Source organism: Scomber japonicus, chromosome 2 (genome assembly GCF_027409825.1).
Source record: "Scomber japonicus isolate fScoJap1 chromosome 2, fScoJap1.pri, whole genome shotgun sequence".
NCBI lineage: Eukaryota > Metazoa > Chordata > Actinopteri > Scombriformes > Scombridae > Scomber > Scomber japonicus.
In genome coordinates, this window is record NC_070579.1 from 13,846,069 (window position 1) to 13,859,534 (window position 13,466).

At 39.9% G+C, this 13,466-nt stretch overlaps 1 protein-coding gene across 1 annotated transcript in view; it reads right to left on the reverse strand.

Moving 5' to 3' along the window:
• Nucleotides 1-10,629, reverse strand: part of dchs2 (dachsous cadherin-related 2) — a 28,982-nt gene extending 18,353 nt beyond the window's left edge. Inside the window, exons 1-7 of the mRNA XM_053326198.1 lie at nucleotides 8,896-10,629; nucleotides 5,778-5,969; nucleotides 5,413-5,644; nucleotides 4,248-4,484; nucleotides 800-1,825; nucleotides 519-706; nucleotides 28-127 (exon numbers count right to left, since the gene is read on the reverse strand). Coding sequence (XP_053182173.1) covers nucleotides 28-127; nucleotides 519-706; nucleotides 800-1,825; nucleotides 4,248-4,484; nucleotides 5,413-5,644; nucleotides 5,778-5,969; nucleotides 8,896-10,629 — 3,709 coding nt within the window. The remainder of the gene's footprint in view (nucleotides 1-27; nucleotides 128-518; nucleotides 707-799; nucleotides 1,826-4,247; nucleotides 4,485-5,412; nucleotides 5,645-5,777; nucleotides 5,970-8,895) is intronic.
• Nucleotides 10,630-13,466: the final 2,837 nt, after the last annotated feature.

Consider the following 13,466-nt stretch of genomic DNA (forward strand, 5'->3'; position numbering starts at 1 on the left):
TAACTGCACATGACGTTCACAACTCACCTGTGACCAATGAGAAGATAACGGTTCCATTTTCTCCTGCATCCAAGTCTTTGGCAAACATGTTGGTCACCAATGATCCTGCTGGTGGACCAGCCCATATCTGCAAAGTAGAGATGAAGTTGTACCGTGTGAATTACATTTGATATCAATATGTGACCTTATTAACCAAACTGCACACTTAAAGAATAAAAATCTATGGTTTTGCTATTTAAGTCTAATGATTTATGATACACTGTGTTTAAAAAGTGCCTTTAGAAAACTCCTACTGCTTAAGATGAGTCTCAAAGGTTCACACTGTTTTAAGAAAGCAACGTAAAAGACATATTACAGATATTATAAGCAATGTGAAAGCAGAGGAAAACTTAATAAAATACAACATCTGATTATAGTTTTAAGACCATCATCATCATCATCATCATCAGAAGGATTCACTCTGCCAGGGTCACACAAACTCTCAAAGTCCAATGTAAATGTAAAATCCAAACATTTACCTGAATATTAAGCTCCTTGGTGGCAGGTAGGTGTGTAAACTGTGGTGCATTGTCATTGACGTCAGTCACCAGGATGTGAACATTGGCGGTAGCATTGAGACGAGGGTGGCCCTGGTCTGTCACCATCACCTTCAGACTGTGCTGGCTGTGCTGCTCCCGGTCCAGCGCCACCCAGTTGATGATTTCACCTGGAAGGGTGCCGAGAAGGTAGATAAAGGGTGAGGATTGTACGATTGCACAGTCAAGCAAAAAATGATTTGTTATTTATGTGAAAGTTGTACCTGTTTTAGCATTGATGCGGAAGAACTTCCCATCTGAGAGCAGGATGTAGGACAGTTGGGCATTTTTCCCAGAATCCTTATCCACAGCTTTAACTGTTCCCACCAAGCCTTGAGGTGACGACCCTTCTGACACGGTGAAGTAGTACACCTCACTGCTGAACACCGGAGCATTGTCATTGATGTCCAGCACCAGTACGATCACCAACGCTGTGGCTGTGGTGTTAGCCAGCGAGGCCTCCCTCGCTGTGGCCAGCACTCGAAAACGAAACATGGATTCTGCCTCATAGTCGAGGTTGTGAGACAGATACAACCATCCTGTCTTTGGGTGGATCCGAAACGGAGCAAGAGGGAACCCTACTTCTGCCTCCAAGGAGTAAGTAAGGCCTGAGTTTGATGTGTGAGCTCCACGGCTCCTGTGCGCCCTCACCTGGATAACCCGTGAATCTTTCCGGTAACCTTCACCTATCTCCACCTGGTAGACTAATGTCTCGAAGGCCAGACTGTCTTCAGTGGCCGTTCGGTCTATGTTGACTGTGAGGGTCAGTGTGGAGCTCAGGGATGGTTCTCCTTCATCTTTTGCCACAATTTCCAGGCTGTACCTCTGCTGATGATCCATCTGTAAACTCTGATTTAATGTCACTGTCCCAAGGTTGGGGTCAACAACAAACATACCATTTCTGCTACTTCTGATATAATACTGCACCCTCCCATTGTCTCCACTGTCATAGTCATGTGCATGAGCGATGAACAGCACTGTTCCCGGGAGCGTATTTTGGGACACTGTGATGGTGTCACTGAGTTTTGGGAAGACGGGGCTGTTGTCATTAATATCAGCAATAGTGATGTTGACTTGTGTGGTGCTGTAAACAGGAGAGGTGTCAGTGAAGGACTGAAGAACCAGCAGGGCGTATGGCTGCGACTCATGGTCCAGAGGTTTGACGTTACTGATCAGGCCGGACTTTGGATGGACTGTGAACAAACCCTGAGGGTCCCCAGAAGAGATTCGGTATGATACAGATTCCGAGTCTGTGAAGAGAAAGATTATCATATTAAAAGATGAAAGAAAAAAAAAAAGGAATCATTTTCCCCTCGCTTCCCTTTGACATGTAAAACCTGTTTTACTTGTCCAGGTTTTGAGGTCTGCCTGCACCTCAGTACAATAGATTTTAATGAGATTTATTGTGTGGTCGCGGTAGTAAAAATTTAGACTTCAAAAATTCAATATAAAAATCTCTCTTTAGAAAAAGTGCCTCCCTTACTCTGCATAATCCACAGTTCAGTCAACTCCTTTTATAGGGAATATTTTCATAGTAGAAAATAACTCCTTAAGATATGTGAATTAATCAGAGAAACAGGGACACAAATTCCAGAAAGAAATGCTACTGTTACATTTTGACATAATTTTTTAATGTTTTTAATATTAAAATTAAACAAATCTCCTGAAAGCTGAGATGAAGAGGAGTTATGTGAGAATATGGTTGAGTTAAAAAATAATTTAAAAAAAGTTGGAGTGCTTGCACGGATGTGTGCAAAGGTGAAAAAGAAAATTAATGAAAACTGGGGTAAAGGGACAAGGAAGGGAAAACATTTGTAAAAACTAAACACATAAATAATAGAAAATGGCAAATACACTTAACCACATTTTTGAGTATGAGTGTATAATGCTGTTCAACTATTGTGTTTAAAGCATAATTTTCATTCACATTGACTCTGGTGTGTTTTGGTATGAATATGTGCTTACATGGTAGAAAAACATACTTTAAGTAATGCAAACCTGCTATTTTAACATGCAAGAGAACATGAACATGGATACAGAGCACGCACACACACACACGCACACACACACACAAACACACACACACACACAAACACACACACACACACAAACACTCACACACACATTAAGCAACATTAAGTAATTACAATACCCGTCCCATCAATCCCCTCCATTAATACTCTCCAAGTGTTTGTTGCCCTTGCACTGTGACTGCAAACCTTTGAACCAGCAGCTTGTTGTTACTGTTGTTTCCACTTTAAGTTCAAGCATTAATCTGTTAAGTGATTAGACAACCTTAAATGACTGTCTAGTGCAGTCAAGAGATTTAGCTGTTGAAGAGTCTCAGTGGAGTTAGTGGCATGATAAAACAAGTGGACTATGAGGAGATAATCCAGGAAAACTGGGGAGCTCAAAAACCCTCAACAGAGAGGAGGCTCCAGTCTATGTTAAATTAAATATTATATTGTTTACTGCTGCTGTATCTCCTCTTCTCTTCTCCTCCTTTTCAATGTATTTATGCTTACAATATATGCTACTCAATTTTATCTTCAGCTACTTCAAATGAGCCCACACTATATGAATATCTTAATTTACATTCATACTAACAGTGACAGAAAAAGTCCTACGCCATCAAAGGTGCAAATTTATGACAGGATTATCTTTAACCTCTAACAATAGAGATACAATATACTGCGCAATTGTCTCTGACTGTTAATCATCTGTCATCTGTTCATGTGGTTAAAGAGGATTAAAGATTAAACTGCAGCCTTCTTCTTTGCCTCTTCAGGTAACAAAGATCGCTTGTTTTTGTCACAATCATCGTGTCAGGACTAATCCAGATTAAAATCTTGTGATGTACAGAGTTTGAAGAATTTGCTCTTATAATAAGTACCTTTAATGGCATAATTTTGTTTAACGGGTACAATGTACATTACAATGCTCCTATTAAAAATGAATAGACGTTGCCTGCTCATAGACACTCACACGCCACTTAATTGGGTACACCTGTACAATCTATCGCAATGTTTAGAATACCACCCCCCTCCCCCCACCCCCCCAGTGTGTATTAATGGGGTAGACAAAAATACTTTCAATATAAAGCAGTCTAGTACAACACAACTATCCACTATAACCTAAGTAATAATCATGAAGTACAATTATCACTTTTCTGACAATGTCAACAAAAACTGAACATTAAATAAGCTTCATAGACATAGAATTTGTGGTAGAGTTGTTACAGGTGTTCCTAATAAAGTTGAAGGTGAAAGCAAACATTTTCTCTGTCCTGTGTGTTAAGAATTGTTTTTTTAGTTTCATTTTTTACAACTGCTTGGCTGGAGCTGATCCAGTCATTGAATTTAACGTTCTGAAATGATTTAAACTGCATTTTTTTTGGACTGTGAGAGAAAACCAAATGCAATAAATCTAAATGTACTAGTGGTTGCGGTTTTAGGGTTATTACTGGCATTCATTAAAGGTTATTTCTTTCTTTGCCTTTATTAGTAATCTGCACTTTTTGCAGAAAAAGCAGAGATCATTTAATCATTTTAGTGTTTTTAATCTGACTACTCTCACACCTAACAGTGGTAACATTCTCACAAATCCACCTCTCACCCAGCAACTCTCTGACTAGTGTAAAAAAAACAATGAGGTGGGCAGTTGTAAACTCACCAGCGGGGTTTATGGCCTCCACAGTCCCTACAGACGTGCCAGGAGGTGCGTCTTCAGGCACTGTGTAGGTGTAGCGTGACCTCTGGAACACAGCTGGAGCCTGGGCGCTGCGTAAAACATTGATGGTGACTTCTGCAGGTCTGACTGCGGACAGGCCCTCACCATCCTGAGCTGTTATAGACAGTTTCACACTGGCTGCACCCAGGTGGGTCAGAGTGGAGGCCAGGTAGAGCATTCCTGCAGGGACAGAAAAATAAAAAAGTGAATGAAGCATATTTGTCAACATTTAGTTTAATGCATTTGTAGACATTCAACTTTATGATGACAGATGGGTCACGAACTGGACTCATTTCTGTCATCTAAATTTAACTTGTAATCTCACTCATATGAAAAACCATTACTCTGCAAACCCCAGATAATCTACACTACCACTGATACTATATTCAGTTTGTTAAATCACTCATGCAGGTTGAAATACTTCAAACACGCTCATTTAAAAATAGTTAATATGTTCTAAAACTGTATCTAGTCATACAGTCCTACATTGTGGTTGTGTTGATCTAACATTCTGCCATGTGGGGATATAAAGCTTTTGGGTTTCTGCAGCATTCCCGCTGTGAAGTGACACTAGCAATCCTATCATCAGGACTTACACAGAGTAAGTCGTCGTTTATCCCTGAATACTGAGACTGCCAGTCACAGAAGTTAGTAAAAGACAAGCGAGTGGATGTGTAGAAGCTGTCAAGTCGATGCAGCTCAAGATGTCATTCAAATAACCGTTAAGTTAAATACCAAAATCCTGTGTGAGTACTGTGTTACTTTATGTTAATATGGTGTCAAGCTGATTTAAGTGCTGCAGCCTTGCTGACTGTTGAACATTATAATTGTAGTCCAAATAAGAAGTGCCTTAGATGAGTCATGGAAAAATAAAGGGGACAAATGAACCTTGAAAAGTTGCTTGACTCACAATTATTAAGAGATTCGTGACTTGGGTTCATGATTTTTGAATTGTTATCTGTCTTTTATCTTTGGTCATCAGATTTTCTTTTTTTCACAACATTCTGCTTGAAAACTAAAAAATCTGTGTTATGTTAAACACTTACTTACCCAGTTTCTTTGGGATTAAAGCTAATGCATAGACGCACAGTGTGCCATGTCCACCTACCTGTTTGTTTATCCAGTGCAAACAAATTGGACAGGTCACCTGGAAGGATATCGTAGGTGACCTGTCCGAACGTGCCAGAATCTCGATCAGTAGCGATAACGTTGAGGATTTCTGTGCCGGGCTGTGCATGGCTGCTAATGCTCATGGTGTACTCTTCAGGGTTGAACACTGGAGCGTTATCATTAAGGTCTTCTAGCTCAATGTGTACATAGGTTTGAGCGCTCAGACCTCCCTGAAGAATGAAAAGTGAGAAGAAGTTGTTACTTCAAAAGTCAAATACACCTCAATCTTCTTTTCTTCATTGCAGTTATATTTAGTTGTATCTGCTTCTTTAAACTAATTCATGACAAATGAAATCCACTCACTGGATCTTCAGCTTTGATCAGGATGTCGTGAACCGTCTGTCCTGTATCTCGATCGATGTCCTGGGAGACGCACAGCTCTCCGGTCTCAGGGTGGATTTGGAAGAGGGGGTGCTTGTCCTGCCTGTCGAAGCCATCAGACAGAGAATAGTGTAGTGTGCTGAACTCAGGGCTGTCTGCATCTGTGGCTACAACCTAAAAAGAAGATATACAGATAATAACATCAGAGGGACAGTAATGAAATATGCAGTAGGTGTGTGTAGGGTAATAATGTCATGAAGGGTATCTGTTTTTTTTTTTGCTAATCAAATTTTCTGAAAAGTTGAATAAACTTGTCAAGCGATCAAAGCTACTGCAACAAATGTAGTCTCATAAAGGAAAAAAAGTTTAAAAAAATAAAATTGTGGATTTAAAGGGTTTGCAGTATGATTTGTTCTTATTACAGAACACTTGATTATAACCTAATAATATAAAAATATAACATAATTTTAGGGACACGTTCTCAGGGCTTTGAATAGTCATGTTTGACACTCATGTTTGCTTATACAACTTGACAAGAGGGTTGTTATCTAACCATCATCTTGTTAGTGATAAACCTCCATTGTGTGTCAAGGACGTTCATTGTTGGATAAAGAGTTTCATCTTTAAAAGATAGGTGGGTGCATTTCTGCCAAAGTAACAGGAGATCACTGTGCTTTTGTTTTACAGCAAACAATACTTTTAAAGTAACTGATGATTATTATCATTAACAGTGTAGTAGCAGTGTCGCCTGTCATCTGTTAATGTTTAGATTTAACCTCTGAAGTAGTCGTGAATCATAGCAGTGGTTTTGTTCTGAGAAAGTCGGTCAATATAATAAAAGCATAAAAAATCCCCACAATCAAAGGCTGAGGTGTATCACTGCAGTAGAAACCATGAGACAGAGCAAAGGACACGGCTTTGATCCAACAGAGCTCCTTTCATGTCTCAACATGCCAGTTACAAGAAACACATTTTACAGATAGAGCGCTCACTTTCAGCCATAAAGATGATATGATCTCCGACTTTATGAACTCTGATCAGAAGAAGTCTGAGACACACGGATCCTGGTCTGATTAGATGTATGACTCACCCAACGTACTTTTGAACTGACATTAGATCTGGGAACCTCCACGTGTGCTCATACATAGTCTGACTGTTGAGGTACATATTTGTAACATACTATGTTGTATTTGTGTCAGCTGCACAGTCAACACAGTATTAGCAGTGAGTGTGAACCGCAAAGTACTTCAATAGTCTAAGTGAGCCATAAACAAGTTGTATACTGTTAAAATATAACAAGTCATAAACATACAGTTGTAATTACTACATGTGTGACTTTTAGTGTTAAAACAAGCTGATTAGGGCTTCAAATAGCGATGAAATATCAATTAATCTGACAATTATCTGTTCCATTAATCGATTCATTTTTTTGTCTGTAAAATACTCATAATATCCGTTCTCAGAGTCAAATGTGACACTTCCAGACATTTTGTTTTGTCTGACCAACAGTCCATAACCCAAAAATAGGTTAATGTCTAAAAAATAAACTTAAAAATAACAATAATAATAAAATAACTTGTCTCATTCGAGAAACTGAAACCAGACAAATTTTGTAATTTTTGCTTAAAAAAAAGATTATTCTATTATCACAATAGAACTATTGTGACAATAGAATAATCTCACCATCTGCAACTTTGCAGATGGTGAGGGCCAGACCACAGTCAGACCTTGCAATTAATTGTTGCAGCTGTATTGTCCTTTATTTTATGCTTACCAGCTGTTGGGATTTACTGATATTCTCTGTTTTATGTCTTAATAAAACTTTTAAAATTTAATATCTTTTGGTTTTTGACACTAAACAAAACAAGCAATTTGAACACACAATCTTGGGCTCTGTTAAGTAATGCATTTGTTGCTATTTTTTGTTTTTTTACCTTTTAGAGATTAAATAATTAATAATTAATAATTAAAGCAGCACTTTCACTTTTCATCTCTTATTTTTATCTGTGTACTGGTGTTGTATCTGTGTACGGAGCAACTGACTACCTGATAAAAAAAAACCCACACCTGTGTAATACTGTTAAAAGATTACCAGTGAATTTAATTGTTTTTTATTTTTCTGATTCTCTTATATCACTTTGCTTAATCTTCACTTTTTTGAAGGTATTTTGTATTAGTATAGTTAGACACAGATGGATGTATATGAAAAACAGCACTCACTTATAGATATAAGCCTGGTGTTAGACCACTGAGCAGCAAAAACCCTGTTTGCACCTATATCATTTCATTTAATGGAAGATATCACTTATGTTTACAGAAACGCTCTGGTAAATAAGGCTTCTTTTGTAATGAGCTTCAGCTTGTGTCAGGCTGCAGGAGTCGTGGTACCAGGCATCGCTTCTGTCATATCAAAGTCACAGTGCTGAAGTGGAAGAAGTGCGAGTGTTGTGTGTGTTTACGAAGAACACTGACGGCTTTGTGCACACTGACTGAAGGCTACTTTTGTCTTGTGAAATGTAAGAAAACGACAGCAAGACAGAGAGAATGACATATCGATTCAACAGAGGAGACTGATGCACTGTATTGTCCAGCATTTTTCTGTTGTAAAGCCAAAGTTCATTTATATATAACTTAGAATTTCCATGTCAAAATTAAACTATCCAGTTGACTGTGCTGTACATCAGTGGTTCCAACGTATTTATGAGTGATTTCCCTTTCTAGGTTGTTTTCATTAAAATCATTTTAAGAGCATTTCACATTGAAAAATCATAAATGTTGGGTAGAAATTAGAGAAAAGTCTGAAAAAGGGAATAAACTGCCAACAGTTTTCATCAGAAATAGTCACCATGAAAACAGGTTACAGCAAGCAGGACAAAGTTTTGGGAAAGGCACATTGCTGCTTAATATTTACAATGTATTTTTTCAGTGGTTTGTTCACCATAGTTGAAATTCCACCAACCTAAATTGTACTGAGCTAGAGGCACAAATCAGAGGTGGATATTTAAAAACTACCTGCATGACAAGCATATGAGATAACGTGCTTATCTGTTTTTGCTCTTTGAGTGAAGAGGCCCTTTAAGCTAAATATTCTCCAACATACTTGTAAAAAGCAGCTTCCAATGACACTGTGCTCTGGGATGGACACATTGTACAGCTGCTGCTGGAACACTGGCTCGTTGTCATTGACATCCTCCACAACCACAGTAACCGTAGCCGTGGACGACAGAGCTGGCTCCCCTCCGTCCACCGCCACCACCAGGAACCACATCTCCATCTGTCTCTCTCTGTCCAGTTCGGCGGCTGTGGTGACCATCCCTGACTCGGGGTCGATGCTGATCAGCCCGTCTTGGTGGCTCGATTTGAGAATGGAGTACCTGACATCTGAGTTGACACCCTCATCCGCGTCTCGGGCCTGCACCTGGATGAGGGAACTCCCCTGAGGAACATCCTCAGAGATGTTGATGATATACACATCGTTCTGAAAGACTGGATGGCAGTCATTAGTGTCACTCACTTTTATGAGAAGGACCATCTCACTACTCAAAGAGGGGCTCCCGTGATCTGATGCTTGCACCTTTAACTCATAAAGGTCCTTCTCTTCCCTGTCAAGCTCACCGTTGACACACAAAGCATACAGGAAATCATCAGTTTGCTTCAGGCTGAATTTCCCATCACCACCTTCGAGGGTGACTGTAACCCTCTCCTCCTCAATATCGGGGTCTGACACTGAAATCCGGGCAACATAGTCCCCAATCCCAGCTGCCTCTGACACCACTGCATCTCCTGTCTCACTGAGAAATAGCACACTGATGGTGGGGCTGTTATCATTGATATTAAGCACCTTCACACCCACAAAAGTGCTGCTGTACTCAGGCTGGGCCCCATTGTCTCTCGCACTGATGATCAACTCATGAAAAGCCTGTGTTTCAAAATCAAGCGGCTTGTTGAGATAAATTAAACCAGTGGTTTCATTGATGGAGAAAACCTCATTTGAGTCACTCTGCCGCCTATTGATCTCATAAGTGATTCTGCTGTTGTCGCCCAGGTCGATGTCTGTGGCATAAACCTGACACACAGCAGACATAAGTGGAGTGTTCTCTAGCACTGAGGCGTGATATTCAGTCTGGTTGAACACAGGAGGGTTGTCATTCTCATCCAGGACGTGAATGTTCACATGAAGCCTCCCAGTCCTGGCTGGGATCCCACCATCGAAGGCCTCAATGGTCAGGGTGTAGAAGTCCTGTGTTTCCCTGTCTAGTCTGCTTGTGAGAATTAGATCCAGGCTGTGGTGGTTCTCAGATCCACTACGATACTCCAGGTAGAACAACTCTCCCATCTCATTATCTGTGATTCTGTATCCCTGGGTACCAAATTCACCCTCATCCTTGTCTTTAGCTCCTTCAAGTTGAAACCGACTTCCTGGTGGGGTCAGTTCTGATATTTCCAAATCAACCTCCTTGGAGGGAAACATGGGTGAATGGTCGTTCACATCTTTCACGTCTATTTTCACTCTGATCATCTCACCTGTAAGAGTGGCAGCCACAAATTCATACTTATCTCTGCTCTCTCTGTCCAGGATCACAGCTGTGGAGATGATCCCAGTGTCCGAGTCTATTTCCAAGTCCCTGAAGACATAAGAATCTCGGCTCTCTGAAATGAAGAATCCAGTGCTTGGCCTGCTTAATCCAGCTCCCAGGTCTCCAACAATGGTTTTAGCGGGCAACCCCTCTTTAACAGACAGCGTCAGGTTGAACACCTGTCCGAGCGACAGCGCGCAAAGCAGCGACAGGACGAGAGTATGAAGGAGCAAAGTTGAGACATTTTGGTGGCCCATTGCTCCTTGAAAGATTTTTTTTTACTTTGTTAAAAAAAGGGCTACATATTTCAGTATCAAAAACACTTTCCTCACTCACGTTTTAGAGCACATCTCCAAATAAAAACGCATAAAAGCACGGTGCATTTTTGTGCACAGGAAAACAAGAAAAAGTTACTCTCCATTACAACAATTCAGCAGCTTCTTGAGGGATTTTGGTGACTATAAATCCTTTGGGATCCCCACACATCGCGGCACTGAGTGGCCACAGTGTGCCAACTGTGCGCACTGAACACACCCTCCTGCCAGGGAGCACTGCCCTCTCTGATCGGCTCCATCTGTGGCCCTGATTGCTTAAGATTTAATCAGGCCAAGAGATTAGTTAACACGCCGCGTGCAGACATGCCATAGTAAATTTGACCTGTTAGTGAGCTGGAAAGAAGGAGATGAAACGCAAGCAGAATGAACTGCAATCTTAAAATTTAACTTGTATAAATTGTCATTCGCGCCTAGTTTTAATAAATAGGTTGAAATTAAATTGAGCGAGTTATGGATTTAGCGAGGTCTTCTTTAAGTTTTGTTGTATTTGGGTGGCTCCCTCTAGCGATAAAAACGTTTTTTTTCCCACAGATGATAAACAACCACAGGCTTTGAATTTATTTCTGAACATTATTTCACAAGATCAAATTCGGTCTGAAACTTATTTAAACCCAAAGACAAAATAACTGGGACAGAACGATTCAACCAACCAACCAACCAAATTAACCCTTACATACAGTTCATATTCTGACTCATAATTATTCTCTACCAATTCACATTCATAAATTCCCTATCAGTTATTAATATATATTTGATTATATTTTATTTTTTACATTTTATAGAATATTATGAATGTTTGATTGATGATTTGTTTTTTGTTTTTTTAATAAACACAGGTCAAACATATACTTTTGCATATATAAAACTGTATCAGCTGCACAAAAATAAAAAAAGATGTATTTTATTTCTATTATTGTATACTATGGGTCAGATTAGGAAAAGACATGGGAAGATTTTACAGCTCTCAGATGTCAAAAAAAAAATGTATAGTGGGTTTTCTTATTGTATGCTATTCTATCTTTTCTTTATTTCTTTTGAGATGAATGGACTTTTGTAGTTTTAGTTTACACCCCTTTATTTTCATTTGGTGTGTGCATATTGTTAGTTAGTTTAGAGTTAGATAGTTTACTTCTTTCTTCTGTGTGTTTCCTCCTAACTTTTAAGAACTTTTTAAAGAAGGCAATTAGAGATGATGGTAACCTTCTAGCACAGTACAATAAAGTGTGTTAGTTATACAGAATCCAAGCCTCCACAGAGAAACACTTCACCTTCTTGGGCCACAGCTCTATTATCACCCTGTGGACCCTTCGTGGCTCCTGCAGGGTATAGTTCCCAGCATGCACCCTCCCAATGGAGAAAGGGAGAGCTGTAACCAAGCAACAGATGTAACCTAAGCTGTATACCTGAGTAAACAAGCTGCATAACTACTGAGTCTCCCTTTGTCTGTATCCATTTGTTCAGCAACTGTGAAACCTCCAGCTTCATACAGGATTGTTTTCTTGTCCATTTTTGTGGAATAAAGGAGAAAATGCCATCTCATATTATGCTCTCCTACCAGTGGGATGACCAGGCTCTTGTGAAAAAGATACACGACCGCCTCAAAGATGATGGGCTGCCAGTGTGGATGGATATTGAAGGAGGGGTGACAGGGAACATTAACGATGCGTGAGTATAAAGGAATTTCATGGCACTTACAGATAAGATAAATTACTGTTTGTTATGTCTTTTTGGAGTTAGATAAATTGGGATATATTTGGTCTCTTTAAGCTAAATCCCTGTGTTTTCAGGATAGCAGCAGGTGTAGAGGAGGCTGTGGTGATTTGTCCCTTCATGACTCCAGCTTACCAGGCGTCCCGCAGCTGTAAGAAGGAGCTCAACTACGCCGATACCAGGGAGGTTATCATTGTGCCGGTCATGCTGGCCGAAAACTGGGAGGCCACTGAGTGGCTGGGACTGATCACTGCTGGCCGGTTGTGGGTGGACTTCAGGTGAGGAGACCTTTAATGAGGGAGAGGTGACACCATTTAACACCACACACCAAGATTTGAGAGGATAAAAGTGGAGTTCTATCAATCATGCATGCATCTAAAATTAATTAAACTGCACCTGCTGTCAATGCTGTTGTTTTCCAGAAATGCAGAAAGGGATGAGGAGCACTTTGAGATGTGTGTCAAGTCTCTGGAGGAGGAGATCATGTTTAACGCCGGTCACCTCCTGGTAGAAGAGGAACCTCAAACAGAGGAGGTAGATCAGCCAGAGACCCCGAAACACTTCCGGAAAAAGAAACCAGGGCGAGGCTTTCGTCATGCCCTCTCCAATCTCTACATCTATGAGTCAGGTAGATGTGAAACACTGGCAAAGTTGACAAAAAAACAAAACTTCTTACTAACTAGAAATGCTGACACCACACACCAAAAGAATTTATAATTTTGTGAATATTTACATGACACAAGAAATAATTAGCAAACATTTTTGGAGTTGCTGGGTAACAGAAAAATACACAAAAGCACAAAAGAGTACCCATACATTGCTAAATTGTTCCCAAATCTACATGGACATAACATTATTGACACACCTGTTGTTATCCATGGGTTGTGTGCAGTTATACTTTTTAGTTTTTTTAAAGAAATATTTAGCAATACACAGTCAAATAAAGTTATCCAACATAACTGCTGCTTAAAAGCCTTCTGGAGTAGAGACACTGGTCTAGTCTGACACTAGTCTTTTAATTTGAGAATATTTATGGGATTTGCACACTG